General features: G+C 38.8%; 1 protein-coding gene across 1 annotated transcript; it reads right to left on the bottom strand.

The window, feature by feature from the left end:
- Nucleotides 1-1698: 1698 nt before the first annotated feature.
- Nucleotides 1699-17703, bottom strand: POLL (DNA polymerase lambda). The gene is made up of 8 exons (XM_083364375.1): nucleotides 17561-17703; nucleotides 16981-17275; nucleotides 14915-15056; nucleotides 11318-11626; nucleotides 7976-8149; nucleotides 7234-7362; nucleotides 3709-3877; nucleotides 1699-3212 (listed from the first exon to the last, which is right to left on the bottom strand). Exons 1-8 carry the CDS (start codon nucleotides 17667-17669, stop codon nucleotides 2848-2850), a joined length of 1692 nt encoding a protein of 563 aa, XP_083220501.1. The 5' UTR covers nucleotides 17670-17703; the 3' UTR covers nucleotides 1699-2847.
- Nucleotides 17704-19317: the final 1614 nt, after the last annotated feature.

Raw genomic sequence — 19317 nt, 5'->3', positions numbered from 1 at the left:
AGAGCTATTGTTAGTACCTGGGTGTGAATTGTGGCTCTCCGTCACCAGCACAAAAGGTAGGACAAGAGCTATTCCTTCTGAACTCAGATCAAGAGAGAAGGGGTGGCAGAGGGAGAGAAAAATCATTGCCTTCAATAAGATCATCCAGTCTTACCTTTGGGCGGGTCAGGAATCATCTTTCAATTCATACAATAACCAACACATTCAACTGAGGTTATCTCCTAAAAAGTATAACTACAATCCAGAGAACAAACCCTTCAAAAGCAGCTACATTTCCGATTATCATCGGTAGCATCAGTCCTCAACTGACTCATGTACAGTGTCCAGTTGGAAAGAAATAGTAATTGAAATTAGTGCAACAGTGGCATAAAAGCTCATGTTTTTCATCTTCCAAGAGTCTATTGGTTAACCTTGAGAAGAACATGTATTTTACAAATAACTCAAACTACCTATCGGTGTCTTTGCCAAACCAAGCAGCGTGCACCTGTCAAGTCTCCAAGTCGTATGTATCCAATCCCCAGCCTGCAGGCCCAAGGCACTCAATGCAACCCAGGGAAGCCAAAGCATTGCATATTCATTCTCTGAGCTTTCCCTTCTTGGAACCTGCTTTTTTTCAAAATCCTTTCAATGGCAAGCAACAATATAAAAGGTATCAAATGTTTACCACTCATAGTCAATATGCAGTTTTTAGATGATAATCTCCGGCTCCTTCTGCACTGTTCATTAAATTATTATAAGCTACCACAAATCATTAAATTAAACACAAAGAAGAAATTATCTAGGAGTCTCTAAAGTCAAAAGACTGGACATCATAAAAACGGAATGGCAAGAACTGGAAAAGACAATTAATCCAAGTTTACACCCTAAAATGGAAATTAGGAAGGAGTCTCAACTCAGTGAAATAGTATGTTTTGTACTCGGATAATCGTCAGCCTTCATCCATCAGCATGTGATGAAAAAAAACAACTGCATAAGATTTTGGATTGCTAGTGTCACTCAGACAAATATTCAGTAAGATAAACAAATAATTTGATTCATGGTAGTTTCCTAAAATACTATGAAATTGTATTTACGCACAATAATACTTATTTTAGCTGTTTCCATTCTATCCAATCATAAAGAAGAAAGAACTGGAGAACTGTAATACCATTAAAAATTAGAAAAGGAAAAGGAAACAGCAAGTTTCTAGTCCATAAAGCAATGAAGGCAGTTTTAAGGCACATTACAAGTTCCATGTTTGTCTGGATAGCCTTTCTTGGGAGGGGGATCCAGCACTCAGCTAATTTACATACCTATAATTAACAAATGAGTCTATTTGTTAGAGAATTTAGGAAACCAAATGTAAAGCATTTTCAGATAGTTGTTCTATCCCTATAACTGAGTTGTCAGTCCCAACTGTGATTGCTAAAAGAAGATTAGCTGTAAATTTCTTCCATTTTTCTTGATGCTAAAAATTTACCTAAGCAGACAAATAAAAACAAATCTTGCTGCAATGTTTTCACTTCATTTATCTCCTATCTTTGATCTCAGGGAAATTTTGACCAAAGTTCCAACATCTGGTGTCTTTATGGTTAACGTGTACTCTGCAAATACAGAAATCTATTTCAATGATGCTATTACTGTTTGAAGAACATTAAAAATATATTCCTTAAAACAGAACAGAAGCTAATTAATAAGAAATTAATTATGAAGTGCAAATAATGAATCGCCTTTTCTTTCCATAGGTCAAATGCAGCTCCAGAACCATGTATGATTCTTGGCCTAATTTCATTCAATCCTCTGCCTAATTTCAAGCATCTTCTGCAAATTATCAGATTTCTAGCAGCCTGCAAGAAAGCAAACTTGGTGACAAAGAGAGGAAGCCCTGTCCTTCAGCCCCAGCAATTTTTAAATTAATTATTAGATTTACATCCCATCTTTATTTTGTACAATTCAAGATGATGAATATTTTTCTTACAACAACCCTATGAGATGGATTAGGTTGAGAGTGTAATTAGCCCAAAGTCCTCCAGGCAGCTCTGCAATGTACATATAGTTTTCTGAAGTGGTTTTTCCCATAGATCTCCAAAATATTGTAAGGATAGTAACTCTGCAATTCATGTTTTTAAAATTAGTTAAATTTTGTAAATTTTCCATTTGCCCTTAGTAGACATTACAGGTAGTCCTCAACTTACAACCACAATTGAGCCCAAAATTTATGTTGCTAGGAGAGAAATTTGTTAAGTGGGTTTTATCCCATTTTATGAGTTTTCTCACCACATTTGTTAAGTGTGAATCACTGCAGTTCTTAGTCACGTGGTTGTTAAGTGAATCTGGTTTCTCCATTGACTTTGCTTGTCAAAAGGTCGCAAAAGATGATCACGTGATCCAGGGACACTGCAACCGTCATAAATACGCATCGGTTGCTCAAGCGTCTGAATTTTAATCAGGTGACCATGGGGATGCTGCAATGGTCATAAGTGTGAAAAACAATCATAAGTCACTTTCTTCAGTGCCATTGTAACTTTGAACAGCCACTAAATGAACTGTTGTAAGTCAAGGACTCCCTGTAATTGTTTTTTTAATGTGCAAAAAAGATTTACAGGAACAGTCTCTCATTCTTGGAATTGCTAACTGAATTGAGTTGATTTGTCCATAGTTTTTTCCTCTCACTGAAATCTTTCAAAGCTAATGAAAGACTTAAAAGATCTTGGGATTCTCACAATGAGGAAAAACTATAAACTGCTCACCAAGTCCTTTGGTTTGGAAATATGCCTCCAGGAAAACAAGCAAAGGATATACGGTATGTTTGAAAATCTTATGCAAGTCCCCATGTCTCCCTGAAGTTAACTACTTCTTTTCTCGTCTTTACCAGTCCCTCTCGTGTGGCTCCCGGTAAGGCAACCCCAGATGTGCAAACACATCCTTTTCAGTAGGCGTGGACAGGACAATCCCAGATCCAGTTTTGAGGCCATCTGGCCCTCGCACTACACCACTGCAGAGGGCATGCTCTGACAGGCTCATGCCTTTGGTCTTGGCCAGGGCTCGCATGGAGCGATTGAAGTGGGCTGAGCCTGTGAAGTACAACAAAGCACAGGCAAACTCTCTATAGGGCACCACAATGATGTCAAGGCGTCTGTGGTGCCTGCCTGGGCCTGGCAAACGGCAGACTCCAAGGTACTTCTGCTGGAGTCCATTGTCTTCCTGATTCACCAAGTCATCCGTGAGAAAGCCTGAGCGGAAAGCACAATATGTGAAACAAATACTGTAATATTATTGCAAAAAATCGAGAAGTAAGTTGACACTAAGAGCTACCCTCTTACTTATATCCAGTGCTTTTTTTGTAAAAGAAAAAGGTGCCAGAACTCACACATGTCATACAACCCGCCTTGCCTACCCTACAAGGTAGGGTAGAGAAAAAGGTGCCGGAACTCCGTTCTGAGCGTTCTATGACAAAAAAAGCCCTGCTTATATCAATCTCAGGTCCTGCCTGAGGATTCGGATCAATGTCTAAGAAAGAAGGAGAAAAGCTTTTCCCAGCATAGCAGCAATTACTGGTCTATGGTAGTCAGCTTGAGGAAAAAGTGCCAAGATCAACTCAAGCTAACAAAACTAGGCCTCTTCTGTGTTCCTACTTACATTTCTTTAAACCGTTCTCAAGGTGGATACATTCAGGAATACGATTCTGAACTCCCACCCCCACCACGGAACCAGCTGATATTCTCATACCACTTTTATGAAGAACGTTGAGCAGTTTGTTGAATACCCCTTGGTGGGAGTGTCCATCAGGATGAGTCACCAGTACATCCACATCTCCACAAGTAGGTTTTCCACGCCGGAAAGAGCCACATGCTATACACACCAGTTCAGATATAATAGACTGAGCTGCTTTTCTAACCTTAAAGAGACAGATCAGAGAAATTAACTGCTCTCAGATACCACTTACTGAAATACCACAATTCTCAACTTATAAAGGAGAGTATTTGAAGCTCAGAGTTGAATTGAGTTGGTGCTCTCTGGGCTTGATTGTTTTCATGCAGATGTTTCATTACCTGAACTAGGTAAAATCATCAGTGCTAGAGATGCTAGCTAGCATCACAAGCTATCACTAGAAAACAACCAAGCTCAGAGACCACCAAGGACCCCTCAGTCCTCAACTTACAACCACAATTGAGACCAAAGCTTCATTAAGGGAAATAATAGAGTCACTGACAATTTTATGATTTATTTTTTGCTGCAGTCATTAAGCAGGTCACATGGTTGTTAAAGGAATCTGGATTCTCTCAATGACTTTGCTTGTTGGAAACTACCTGGGAAGGTCACAAACGGCAATCATGTGACCCCAGGATACATTAACCATTGTTAACATGCCAGTTGCCAAGTGCCCAAATTTTAATCACATGACCGTGGGGACATGTGATGGTAAGTGCAAGGACCAGTAATAAGTCACTTTTTAAGCACCCTCATAACTTCAAACAGTTAAAGAAATGGTTGTAAGTCAAGGAATACCTGTAATTCAATTGCCTAGCATCTCATTTGCTTGCTATGCATAAGAAATAAAACAAACTGAAAAGTAAGTGCCACCACAATCCAAATATTTTCTAATGAACGGTAAAGTAAGATCATGGAAATAAAATGGGAAATTCCATTAGATGTAATCTGTTTCTCTTAGAATATAGGGAGAGGTAAAGATTATAGACAGGGCACTGGAGCCCTGCCTCTTCATCGTGGAAAATTCTACGGGGGCCCATTCAGTCATTATAAATTTTCTATGTGCTCAAAATTCAGAAATGGCATATAAGTTATGGAATAACAAAACATATGTATCTATTCCAAGATGTTGCTGTTCTTTAGGTAAAGTCACGACAGTCCTTCCATTCCTTACGAATTATGCTATATAACTGGGAAAATAAAATGATATGAAATGCCTATGATGCAAATCAGAATAAAGTTGGAATGGAGGTAGGCATTTTTAAAAGTTATTCTTTGATAGGAGAGCTAGTACGCAAGACGTACAGAGACCCACAGAAGACTCCACACTGAAAAGGATTCAACTGGGCTTTGCCTGAGATGGGCTGATTCTCCTGCTATAGGTCTGCATCTCTTACTTTGGTATCGTGTATGGGATCTTAATCGCAAGAAATTGACCGTTCTTTCAGAACTGCAGTTAAATATCAACAAGTGGAACTACCAGTCCAATAAGTGTATGCCCAATGAGAAGTTCCCTGCCAGCCACTTTCCTTCACCGTGTTTATTAAAGCATCATTTGAAGGCAATTTCGGTATGCAGGATTATCAGTATTATGAGGGCAATCATCCGTTTTACCAAAGACATAGCTACCGGTTCACAACATTGGGAGTGTGTGTGTGGGGGGGGGGGGAAATCAGTTTAGAGGATGAGTGCCCCTTGTCAGTCTCCAGGATCATCCTTCATTAGTGAGGAATAAACCCATTAACCTTTGCCCTGCAACATTTGGAATCACCTTCATGGCTTTTCTAATGCAGATCTGCCCCCTCTGCATCCCCAATTAAGTTTTCTTGAAAGCAGCAAACCCCATACTGCACCTTGGATCTTCGACAGACAGCAGCTAATCCCCTTTCTCTTGTCTCTTCCCCGAGGTAGGCAAGAGAAGGGTAATCCCATCAATCCACAATAGGCCCATTCCCAAGGGCGGAGGCTCCCCAAAGAACTTTAATCCTATGTAAGGGGTGATGCCCTACCTGGCAACTATGCATTCTTTAGGGGCAGGCACTGTGACTGAGTGACAGCGTCATGCTGCCCAGTGCTGCCATGGCAATTCCACTGTACAAGAGGAACAATGAAAAGGGTTTTTATGTGGGCTTAGATCTCTGAATTTAAAGAGCTGCATTAATATATAAACCTGAGGTATGGTCCAGCCCAAACAAGGGGAAAAAGACAAGGGGAAAAACATTTGGCTAGAAGAGTGCAAAGCACTTGTTTCCTTACCAAGAGAGCAAAGAGAGAAAGTCACGGATGTTTTTGTCATCATCCTACCAGTTATCTGAGAATTATTTAGAGAAGGATTGGCATAACATATGGGGAATTTATTAAAGGCTTCCTAAGTGAAAAATTAAAGCAGAAATAATATTGGTAAACTAAATTGATTTTAGGTCAGGTACAAAGACTTGCAGAGCATAGAAATAGAAATAGAGGGAGGTTTTAATTTTTTACTTAGTCAATTGTAAGGAACTCCAACTTTCTAAAAAGGAAATCTTCAATTTCTGCAGTAAATGTGCCTAAAAAGGGAAAATGATTTCTGATAGACAGAAGTATTTTGGATAGATAGATAGATAGATAGATAGATAGATAGATAGATAGACAGATAGATAGATAGATAGATAGATAGATGATAGATAGATATAGTTATAGTTATAGATATAGATATATATATATATATATATAGAGAGAGAGAGAGAGAGAGACAGAGACACAGAGAGAGAGAGACAGAGAGAGAATGGCTTCAAATAAGAGGTTTCATTAAGAGTCATGGCTTGGGTGGCTGGTATATAAAAAGAAGTTAAGTAAAGCCAGTCTTCCTCAGCCTGTGCTATTTGAAAGTAGCAAAAAAAGTGCTCTCCAGTTGTGAAAGACATGAGGTCATAAAGACTTAGGTGGTGCTTTTTTCTATGGCAGTCACATTAAGTAAGACAAGAGTGAGAAATCAACTCCATAGGCAGGCTAAAACTACTTTTACTGAGATTAGCTATAATAACTGAGCCTTGAAAGTCTGGGTTGTACATCCTCCCAATTTGTACACTCCTATGAATCAATGAGGTGCCTGCCTGAGTCACTTCCAAATGTTGTCTTACTTCTTTGGTCACAGTTCCTGATATTTTCATCAAAGTCATCTGCCTTATTATCTTCACCCTAATAAAGAAGTGTCCATTTTGATAAGCTGCTCTAAGGCAGGTATACTTGGTGTGGCACCTTGCCTCTTTGCAGGGCAAGATGACTCCCAGTTTTAGCATCTGAAATAGTAAACTAAAAAGGGGAATGCCCCCAAAATATATATGCGAGTAATAAATTTGAAAGATGGGTGGAATCAACATAGAAAATATGTTAGTGTTTAAGTAAATGGTGCCTCTAATATGGTGTTCTTTTGGGAAATATTTTGGGGAGTTTTATTTGGCAAGCTGTAAAACCAAGACCGAATAGCCTTATAATTAAAATCTGGCGAAAAATAGCATATGATTTCCTGTCAACATCTTGCTATAGTTTCAACAAGGTACCCACAGTCTGTTCAATTTCAGCAGCTTCCTGCCGTGTCATGCGCTCCAAGAAGTCCTCATAATACTTAAGGCCGATAGCTTGCTGGCTGGTGAGAGAGGCCCTAGTGCGGATGTCGTGCAGAGTGCGAAAACCCTGGGTAGAACACATAACAGAAATATAGAAATTTTGTTTTCAGTAATCCTTAATAAGCAATACCATAGAAACTATAACTGATGTGGTGTGATTGGAATGACAACACACAATGTGCTGTTTGCAATACTGTCCTAATTTCCCTCTGCAAATCACATACAATGCTGAGAAGGTATCATATTTCTTCATGAACAGAAACTCAAAACTTGTGAGCATTCATTTACATGCGCGCACGTACACACACACACACATACACATATACACACAAAGGTCATGGTGTTGCTACTGGAAAACACCATATTGATTCAGAATGAATTTGATGCAAGATAAGACAGTTAATACATAAACTGTTGCTACTGTTAATAAAGGAAAAAGATTGATACAAATAAAGTTAACGTATCTTTATATACACTATAAGGTAGGAAGAAAGGACACTAGCATTATGTGTCCAATATAGACAATATAAAATCTCCAGAGGAAGTCCCCTGAATAAATCATAACTAAAAAAGTAACAATACTAATATAAACTTGTATGCCTTGCAGCAAAGATATAACATATGAACAAATAGAAGGCAATGACCACAGAATCATTGCTATATAGAGGATAGAGAATTACCTGCTGGTACCATATCTGGCTAGTCTTTACTCCTGCTCCCCATATATTGGAAAATAATTCTAGCACTGAGACACGGTCACTGATGTGGTCAAGTTTTCGAAGGTGCCCACTCTCCAGGATTTCTACAATCTTTTCTGCCATCTGTTTTCCAATTCCAGGAATCTTACAGGCTTCCTGAAAGAACAATGAAACTAGTTCAAAGCAAAGCTCAAACACTGATTTACCCTGAGTATTTTAGATATGTTGTATTTCATTATTCCTAGCGCATACCCAACTTGCTAATATAGACCCACGTGGTGGCGAACCTATGGCACGGGTGCCACAGGTGGCACGCAGAGCCCTCTCTGTGGACACCTGCGCCGTCACCCCAGTCCTAGGCCTTCAGCTGGGTTTATAAAACCTTTTCGCTTTAGGCCTCCGCCGCCGTGTAAAAAAAAAGTTTCAATCAATCAATTTCAACTTCTCACGGGGGAAAAGAGTTATTGCAAAGTTGGAACTGATTGAACTTTTTTTAAAAAAAAACAAGTTTTATTGATTTTTAATATTTACATGTACATGTATTTGTGAAACAGTATGGTGGTTGGGTAATTAAAATAAGAAATAGCCATTTGTAAATAGGTCAGGTTACATCAACAGAGATGCCCTCTCTAATTCCCTTAGTGATTACATAGTCAAAATAAGCAAGTTAGTATATTTCTAGTTATAACCTAGTCAATCAACAAAATTCAAAATATATTTTCACTAATACATATCAATATCCTGTTTTTAAATTCTATCTAATTGCAATAGGATATTCTAGAATAGCCTATAGTATACAGAAAAAAGCTTAATTTTGGGTAACCCACAATTCCCTATTTCAATAAAGAATAATTCTTTTGTCTACAAAACTTATATTGTTCATTACAAAACATTTTTATGTTTTACCATTAAAGTCTAATTTTCATCTTAGCAAATCACCAGTTATTAGAAATATACTTTTTCCCTTAGCCGTTCAATAATTATTAAAATGCTATCTTTTATATATAAAGTTCTAGATTCTATACTATAGTTCAAAACTAGCCACTGAATATTCTATAAGGCATCTTAACCATACATCAATTATTAAAATACCATCTTTTGATATGTCATTCCAAATTCTATAATATAGTTCTGAGTTATATTTCCTTTACAAATCTAAAAATTAAATGTAAAATCAGTGAATTTTTTAGAGATTCTCCTTAATCCATAAAAAGATATTTTTATAGTCTATCTTTAGGAATCTCAAAAAAGAAACAAGTTCATTCTTTTAAATCTAACTCTTGCCTTCCTTTTGTGCCAATCATACTTCGCTCTTGGTATCTTTAAATTCTCAAATGTGTCTTCCTTTCTTCCTAGACCCCTTATTTGAATCCAGGGAGCGTATCCAAATGTCAGTTTTGCAAGGAAAATGTCCCCTTTGTAACCATTGTATTTTTTGCTTTGGTAGTTCGGTTTTTGGTGATTGATATAATTGTCATTAAATTAGTCAAATCTTTTTGTTCTTCCAATTCTGTCTGGGTTAGGTAGAAAGTAATAGCTGGTATTATGTTTGACATTTGATTAATTGAATTCTCAATATAGTGTATTTGAAGGCCTTTAGTGTCTTCACTCTTGGTGTCGCTTTCTTTAGGTGCTATTACTTTTTGGCTTGTAAGTTTTGTAGTTACTATTAAAATTTGGACTTTAAGGTTTTCTGTAGGTTGCTTTTGTTGTTCTTGGAAATCTCCTATTTTAGTATTAGTTTCCACTTCTTCTATTTGGTTTTGGGTTATCTTTTCCTCATTTACAGTCAGAGTTTGATTTGGTGGCTTTAAATTGTCAGATTTTTCTTGCAGCTTGGCTTTAATTTGCTCTATCATTGCCAAGATCGTATCCAGTATTAGTTTATAATCAAGTGGCGGGATGTATTCATCCATTTCATTATTTACAGTTAAATCTTCCATGGAGGCTGTTTTAATAATAGTCAAAGATTTTCCACCTCCTGAAGAGTTGTATTTAGTGCCAGGTGTTCCCACACTTATCTTCAAGAACAGCTCTATTGTTCAGTCAGCTCTCACAACAGAAAAAGGAAATTTACTTGCTGTACCAGGTTTCACCACAAGATGTCATCAATAACATATAACATGCAATGTAAGAGGGGTTTTTTTCTTTTTCTTTTTCCAAATTAATATAGAACTTTTGTAGGATTAGTCCAATTTTTTTCTTTAATTCACAGTTTAAAGAGAGAATAGGATAGTGAGTCCCCAGCAACAAATAGAACCTTTTTAGTAAATACAGCTGAAATTGCTTAAGTTCTTTGCTGCATTAATTGGATTTCTTTTGTGACTTTGAGGCTTTAAGATTTGTTCCCAAAGTAGATATTTGCCGTTTTCTCAAAAAATGGGGAAGGAGATTTTCAGGAAAGTCCCACAGGAAGATGATTAAGGGAATAGGAAAGGTAAAAGCTCACCCAGGTCCTCCAGATTGCTTCTTAGTGCTAGGAAGTACTTTTGGCTTTTGGCGGGGAGCGGCTTAGTGATCGGCCATCTTTATGGCTGGTCTCTTCTTCTTTGGGCCAAAGGAGATGATCCCGGATTCCAGCGGAGGGCTGCTGCCCTTCCAAGATCGTAGGGAAGTCTTCCTCTCGGTAATCGCCCCTCCAGGGCGATTTTTGACCCTTTTCAGGGTCCTCCAAACAAGAAACGGACGGCAGGAGACAGACTGTCCCTGCACGTCCAGAAGCGCCACGTGCGCAAACCAGAAGCCCTGATTGATTGAACTTTTTAGTCCCACCCAGTCTGCTGTTACCACTGCAGCCACTCCCACCCAATTGGCCACGCCCACCCAAAGGGCCACACCCACCCGGCACCCGATGATACATAAGTGGGTTTTCGGTTGCAGTTCGGGCACTTGGTCTCTAAAAGGTTCGCCATCACTGATAGACCCCATCCTAAAAAACTATGATTAGTATTTAGAAAACTATGCAAGCTTTATAAACACACCCTTGTATCTTTTACTTTTGGCCTACTGATCTTTTTTTCTAAATCTCAAGGCAGCTTCGGCCTTCCTCTGCATCAGAAGTGCAGCATAATCATGGTAAAAGTTTCTGCATACATTGTAGAATTAGTAAAATACTTTCCAAAAAGCAGGATGGAATAAGGATATGAAAGTAGGATGCAGGTTTCAGCTGTTTGAAATTACTTGTCTATATAGCATTAAAAAGAACACAAATTGGAACTTTTCCTGCAGAAAAAAAAATACTAAGCCAGAAACGTACAGATAGCTTGGAGAAAGTAGATATGTGACAGAAAAAAAGGCATCTTAGTAAGCTTTTGTCTTATTTACCTGATAAGATGTAACAGGTTTATGATGACTCTTGAGCGCATTAATAGCTTTCGAGTAGCTTAGACCCCTCCACTTGTCTCCTTGGACAGAGTAGGCTTTAGCCAGCACTTCCAGCTTCTCTGTAATGCACTGATTATGATTAGTTTTCTTGCTTTCAGACGACTGAGCGCAAACCCACTTGCCAGGGGAAAGGCATGCTGATGAGCCTTCTGACAAAGTGTTCAGGTCTTGGCCTGACCTCAGTGCCTTCAGTTCTTGCAGAGTGACAACAGCTTTGTCCTCTTCAATTTCTTCATCATCTAACGTCCTCTTCGAGATACACAGAACAAGCAGAAGAGGGAGCAATGAAATTGAGTGATCATTTATCCAACCACAGAATATGAGCTCATTCTGCCACAATATATAGACACTGTAAAGTATGGGACACAATTCTTCATTTTCTTTGTTTCTTTTGTAATATTTGTATTGCTTTTATCTTGTTAAAATTTCTTCAATAAAAATTATATTAAAGAAATAAAAATAAAATACAGAGCAGAATTAAGACCCATGAGAAATAATCACAGAAACCCAGAGTCAAAGCAAATATCAATTGAACTAACAGTTTCATATCTACAATTTATGTTCCTAGTAATGGTGATCAAGAACTAGGAAGTACAGATGGCAAAATATCTGGGATGACCAAAATACAATTGATTGTCACGGTAAATGTGTTCTATGTTTAAAGCATGGTAAAAAGTAATAATGAATATTTTGTTCCACGTTTTACAGTTAGTAGGTATTTGCCACCTCCACATTCTATAGCCATAAAAAGGAACCAAAGTTCCATATATGATACCTTGGGTACCCTATTCGGAAGCTCAGAACAGAAAAATATTGAACAAGTTTTTACTTTTTATTCAGTGAAGTCCAGATACTATATCAAAGTCTTTAGGAAATTTACAAAATGCAACCAGAACATTCTGAAATTATGTTGTAAGCCACCAGAGTCATTGGATATGAGATGGGAGACAAATAAATTTCATTCCTAAATGAAATTTGCGGCCCGGGAGGAGACACGAGGCTGGTTCCAGGCAGTAATAACTGCTTCCTTGAAGGAGGGTGTCTTCCCTGCCGCCTTGAAGGAGGCGGTGGTGAGACCCCTCCTCAAGAAGCCTGCCCTGGACCCGGCTGTTTTAAACAACTATCGTCCAGTCTCCAACCTTCGCTTCCTGGCGAAGGTTGTTGAGAGTGTGGTGGCGCATCAGCTTCCTCTGTTCCTGGAGGAAACTGATTATCTGGACCCGTACCAATCGGGTTTCAGGCCCGGGCACAGCACGGAGACGGCATTGGTCGCGCTGGTGAATGATCTCTGGCGGGCTTGGGACAGGGGTTGTTCCTCTGTCCTAGTCCTATTAGATCTCTCAGCGGCTTTTGATACCACCGACCATGGTATCCTACTGCGGCGTCTCAGGGGGTTGGGAGTGGGAGGCACCGTTTTACGGTGGTTCTCCTCCTATCTCCTGGGCCGCTCGTAGTCGGTGTTGACAGGAGGGCAGAGATCTGCCCCGAGGCCTCTCGCTTGTGGAGTTCCTCAGGGGTCGGTTCTCTCGCCCCTCCTGTTCAACATCTATATGAAGCCGCTGGGCGAGATCATTCGTGGTTTTGGGGTGGGGTATCATCAGTACGCTGATGATACCCAACTTTTCTTCTCTACCCCGAACCAACCCAGTGATGCCCTCACCGTGATGTCCCGTTGCCTGGAGGCGGTCCGGGTTTGGATGGGGAGAAACAGGCTTCGTCTCAATCCTGCCAAGACTGAGTCGCTGTGCATACCGGCATCTCGGGTTGACCAAGTTATTCCATCGTTAACAATGGGGGGTGAGGTGTTACCCCCCCGTTGATAGGGCTTGCAACTTGGGCATCCTCCTGGATTCACGGCTCAGTTTTGATGATCATATAGGAGCCGTGACCAGGGGGGCTTTTGCCCAGGTTCGCCTGGTGCGCCAGTTGCGACCCTATCTGAACCGAGATGCCCTACGCACAGTCACTCATGCGCTCGTGACCTCCCGTTTAGACTACTGCAACGCTCTCTACATGGGGCTGCCCTTGAGGACCACTCGGAGGCTTCAACTGGTACAAAATGCAGCCGCGCGAGTTGTGATGGGAGTTTCCCGTTACTCCCTTGTAACACCTCTGCTCCGCGAGCTGCATTGGCTTCCAGTTGCCCTCCGGGTGAGATTCAAGGTGCTGGTGATGACCTATAAAGCCCTATATGGCTTGGGTCCAGGATATTTGATGGAACACCTGCTGCCGGCATCAAGCTCCCTTCGTCCTGTGCGCTCCCACAGGGTCTTCTCAGGGTGCCGCCGGTCAAAGAATGCCGGCGGATGACACCCAGGGGGAGGGCCTTCTCTGTGGGGGCGCCTGCCCTCTGGAACCAGCTGCCTGTGGAGCTTAGGACTGCCCCCGACCTTCGATCATTCCGCCGAGACCTGAAGACCTGGCTCTTCGAGCTTTCCGGCTCAGGCTGAGTTTTAATTGGGTTTTAACTGGGGTTTTACATGTTGCAGGGACTTAGTTTAATCTTTTTTAAATTGGTCTTAATTTTTGTATTAATGTTTTAAAAATTATACCCTGTAAACCGCCCTGAGTCCTTCGGGAAAGGGCGGTATATAAATTCAATAAATTAAATTAAATAAATAAGGCAAAAAAATAAAGGCAAAATCTACATCAATATACTTTGAATGGAGAACTGCATGATAACAGAATTTACTACATATTATTTTTTCTATTTTCCTATAATTCTCTGAAAAACAAACATAAACAAAAGACACATGTTTTATAAGCCTAGGTTTACTAAGGATACTCTGATTTTTATTCAGTTTGTTTATTTGAATATTTAAACTTTAAAATGTATTTTAAAAAAAACCACTTTTGGATTTTTTTTGTTTAAAGCATAAACTGGGCAATTTGTTTTCACAATCTCAAATAGTAAGGTGTTTCCAAACCTTAGATAAGAGTTTGGCATTGGCTAAACTTTTAACAGAAAATCCCTGGCTTAGCCTAAAAATGTGTAATTAGGCTCACCTGTGTACCTTCCTGTTGATCCTAGAAAATTACAGGTAGCCCTCATTTAATGACCAAAACTGGGACCAGAATCTCAGCCACTAAGTAAAGTGGTTGTTACGTGAGATGCCTACACAATCACTTCACTCAGTGACCATAATCCTGGCACTCACAGTGTTGTCATTAAGCAATTGCATAGTAGTTACACGAAGGGATTCCCAGAAAGCAAGTGGAGAGGCAGGAAGAGAAGGATTTTAGCACAGAGGAGCTCTTCAGGCACAGAGAGGCAGGGAGAAAAGGATTTTAGCTCTGTGATTTTTTTTTCCTGCTGCCCCATGCCTGCGGAGCTCATACATAGAAGATTGCAAATGGTAATCACAAAATTGCACTGCACTTGATTACTGATCGTAAGCGTAAATAGGTTGCCCAGCACCCAGTTTAGGAGGCACATAACGTTTTATAAGGGCCAGAAGTGCCTTTATAAAATGTTTAAAGCACCCTTTCCAAAACTTCAAACAATTATTACACAACTGTTCGTAAGTCAAAGGCTACCTGTACAGTATCACAGAAAGAGCTGATCTCAGTGTTTGATTCTTCTTTCAGTTCCATAACTGTGTTCTCTGCTTTGGGGTAAACCTTATCTTCATCTGGCAATGGTGACTGTTCCATTGAAAAGCCTGTCTCATCCAGATACCTGCCAAGAATTAATAAACAAATAATTGGATTTGGGGCATTTCTCTTATCAACTAAAGGCAGACGAAGAATAATATAAAACAGGGCTAGGAAATTCATTTGAGATATACTCTTCTGAAAGATGTGGAGAGGTTTTCAGAGCTTGATTTAGTGAAGTCTATTCTGATTTCCAAATGTTTACTGTTTATATTAAACAGGCACATACTGGAACAAAAAGATTATCACATGTACTTACATTCTATTAGTCACACATTGGTTTTATAGAACCAATTCTAAGATTTCTGCTGTCTTTTTTGGCCTCCTAAACATACCACTGGCCTCTCTTTCAATGTCACACTGTGTTCATCATTGCAATCATATACTGGTAAAATTCAGTGAAAAAGTTTAGGCATTCTTGTCAAATTATAAAATTCCAATGAATTCAAAAAGTAACAGAAGTGAAACATATTTTCTGAAAATGTGAATATTTACTTATTATTTATGTGCAGTTATTTATAGATTCAAAATAAGAAAACAGTGAATATGGCCAAAGAGAAAAAATTAAGTGTCCTTTCTTTTAATATTTTATATCATTTCTTTGGCCAGAATTAGAGCTTCCAAATATTTTCCTGTAGCTACGCTATTTTATTCTTGTTTGGGAATTTTCCTCCCATTCTTTCCTGTAGTTGTAGTTTCTTCTAGTTCAGAAATATTCTTAATCTTCTGCACATTTATTTATTTATTTTATTTTATTGAATTTATATATCGCCCTTTCCCGTAGGACTCAGGGCAGTTTACAGGGCATAAAAACATCAATACAAAAATTAAGAACAATTAAAAAGATTAAACTAAATCCCTGAAAAATATAACATGCTGTACGTTTGAGATTTCTCACACATATTCAATAATATTCACCTTCGTGGAATATGGAGCATTTCAAAGAAATCAACAGAAAAATCAAATATGTATTTAATAAGAAAGACATATTTGATTCAGAGTATGTTTTGGACTACTGTCTTGTTAAAATATCCAGTTACACTTCAGCTTAATTTTTTTTAAAACTCCCTGACTGCTTTCATGTAGATTAGTTAAACAACAGAGGAGAAAACAGAATTCCATGGAAGACTGCATGTGATCGATCTACATTTGAGCAGCAATGTCCCCACATCATCTTCTGGGTCATTCTAAGAGGAAGAATTGGAATCACTGCAAAACAGTGCTCTCAAGGCTCAACCTTGCCATATAACCCACTGATCTGAAGGATACTATGATACTATAGAAGCTACTGAGAGGTCCAAGAGAAATAGCAGTTACATTCCATTCCATATGCAGGTAGTTCTCGACTTATGACCACAATTGAGCCCAAAATTTCTGTTGCTAAGTGAGACTTTTGGTAAGTGAGTTTTTCCCCATTTTACAAACTTTCTTGCCAAAGTTATCAAATGAATCGCTGCAGTTGTTAAGTTGTTAAGTGAATCTGGCTTCCCCATTGACTTTGCTTCTCCTGGGATACAACCATCATAAATATGAGACAGTTGCCTCGTGTCACAATTTTGATCCTCAAGACCATGGGGATGCTGCAACGGTTTATAAGTGTGAAAAATGGTCATAACTCATTTTTTTCAGTGCCACTGTAACTTTGAATGGTCACTAAACGAACTGTTCTAAGTCAAGAACTACCTATACTTTCTTCTTAACTCATCTAACCAAAATAGGTCCAGTGTTATTTCCCAGATGAAATATCCAGTAAAATCAGCATACAAATCATCAAAGCCACCACTTTCTCAGTCGCTTTATCAAAAAATTGGATATTTGAGACTGGCTGATGGTTCTATTAAAAATATTGAATAAAGTTCTTTTTTCTATTGCATTTTAAAGATGAATTATCAGTTTTGTATAAATCTTCCCCATTCAAATTGGATAAAGTATTTAAAAGAGAGACCTACCTCTCTGGGACGATGAGTCTATAGTCAGTAGTGTCCAAGATCTGCTGTACTGTAATACAAGAACTCAGCCATGATGCCTTAACCAGTTGCAAACCCGGAGGTAACTTTTTGAGTTTGAGGAGCCGAAAAGCCCGATCAAAATCCATGTGTTCATCTACTATTACATGTGTCACATCTGGGGAAAGCTGGCTGCAGATGTGTCCTCCGTTGTGAATAATCTGCTTACAGAAGATCTCGGCTCTGGCCTGGCCAATTCCTGCTTGCAACACATAAGCTGTGATTGGCTCCAACCACCCTGGTAAAAATACCACAGAGAAAGATGACCAGCAAAATAGGGTTAGGTAACAAATCTTTTCAGAATGAAGAAAATCTGATCGCTTGGTGAAATATAATGAAAGTTAGTGTTTTATAACATATAGTCATGTTATTATATTACTGCATTGTAGAGACTGAACTTTTTAAGGATTAAGTCATTTCACTGAAAGGAACCATAAAATTAAACCACAGAAATTAATAGCAGTGCAAGCCACACCATGAGAACTTCACATGACTAAAGTCAGAAAGAAAGAAAAAAAATCACCTTGCTGATTCTTGGTTTCTTCTTTCCAAATCTTTAAAGGCACAGTGTGTACATTTTCTCTCAACTTCTTTCGTTTGCGGAAAGCTTTGACAATTCCTTGAGGCTCCATGGGCCATAGATGTCTACTTCTCTAACAGGAGGATGCAGATTTGCTGAAGATGTAAGAAGGAAAAGTAAAAATAATACATTCTAATGATAGGTAACTCACAGATATCTTTTTGTCAATGTTCCATCATTCTAGAACAGATTAATAGTTCTAATACATATCCCACTCAGTCACTCACAGAAATAATCCTTTTCATCATGCTTAATTTAATACATTTGAAGATCGGTAACATTAGCGTTTCATAATTTATGTAGCTGGTAACTATATATAACTATTTCCTTATATCCCTTTGCCACTGTCATCTTATATTTTTTAACACTACTGGGAATGTTATTTTGCTGAAGTTTAGAGAAGATAAGCAGATACATTTGGGGAGACAATTGGAAACACAGAGGGAATAGATCTGGGATGGAAAATTAGAGTTGAATGTCATCTGCATAAGGGTGTACAGAAAATCATGGGATTTTACAAGATCTCCTTAGGATAGCATGTATAATTTTTTTACTTGAGAGCAAAACTTTAATACATTTAAATATATTGTAATATATATTATAATGATATACACATTACAATATACAACTGTATATTGTTTTCCTATTTAGGAACAGTATCATATATGAAACAGTTCTTATTGTAACTTTCCTTGAAATGTCTAGCTGGCCTTACTTTAGAACAGAGTCCTAAAATTAGGAGGAGTAAGGACACTATACTTATGATCTATAAATATGGGAATTAAGCTGGGAAGTATTTTATGAATTCAGAACCCACCTGAGTCAGATCACTAGACAATACTGTTGGGTTAAGTTTTCCTGGTAAAAGTAAAGACGACAGAGCCAGAATCAAAGATTTTCTGAACATAAAACATGTGCTCAAACACTATAAACTATGGTTCTTCTATCCCAGATTCAATGTTCAAGCTCTTTCGTTAAAAGAATAATGAATAGCCATGCTATTAGAGGCCAGTGTTAAGAATTGGAAAATACTTTACTGGAGAATTGAATTTGTAAGACTTTTGCCCTCTGCAATCTGTATCCTGGAAACTGACAAAAGCACCAATGAAAAGTATAGCAGCTAAAAATAGTAATAACGGGAATATTGTTACTTTTAAACATCATGTTATTGTTACATTTTAAACCAAATGGTGAAGTCTTTTATTAAAATTAATGGGCAATTTGATCAGGAGCTGAAGCAAAAGGTATCAGCGCTGTATTAATTTGATTTAAAATAAAAGTGCCTACAAGTAAATCTTTCATGGGTTCCTCCCAGGAGCGCCTTCCCCAATTTAGCGTTAGTCAGATGCACTTCCCACAAACTCCAGTTTACACGACATGCCAGCCAAAGATTATAGCACTTGAAATTCCAGGCAAATTGTGGGACTCCGCTCTAGAAGGAGTGGGGACAGACCAGCAGAGTAAAGCCCGAACTGGTTTGCATCTCTTCGGAGCCCGCGCTAATCCGGCTCATCGCAATCCAGAGACCGCCCATTTAAGAGCGTCTGAATTGGGAGGCAGGATGAGAGCCAGTTCCTGACAGTCAGGGCCAAATCACCGCGGCACTCCTCTAGCCCAGGGGTTCTCAACCTTGGCAACTTTAAAACCTGTGGACTTCAACTCCCAGAATTCCTCAGCCAGCAAAGCTACATGGAAGGAAG

The sequence above is a fragment of the Vipera ursinii genome (genome assembly GCF_947247035.1).
Source record: "Vipera ursinii genome assembly, chromosome: 5".
NCBI classification, from domain to species: Eukaryota; Metazoa; Chordata; class Lepidosauria; order Squamata; family Viperidae; genus Vipera; species Vipera ursinii.
Note: the sequence above shows the minus strand (reverse complement) of the source record. Positions and strands in the feature narration are given on the sequence as shown.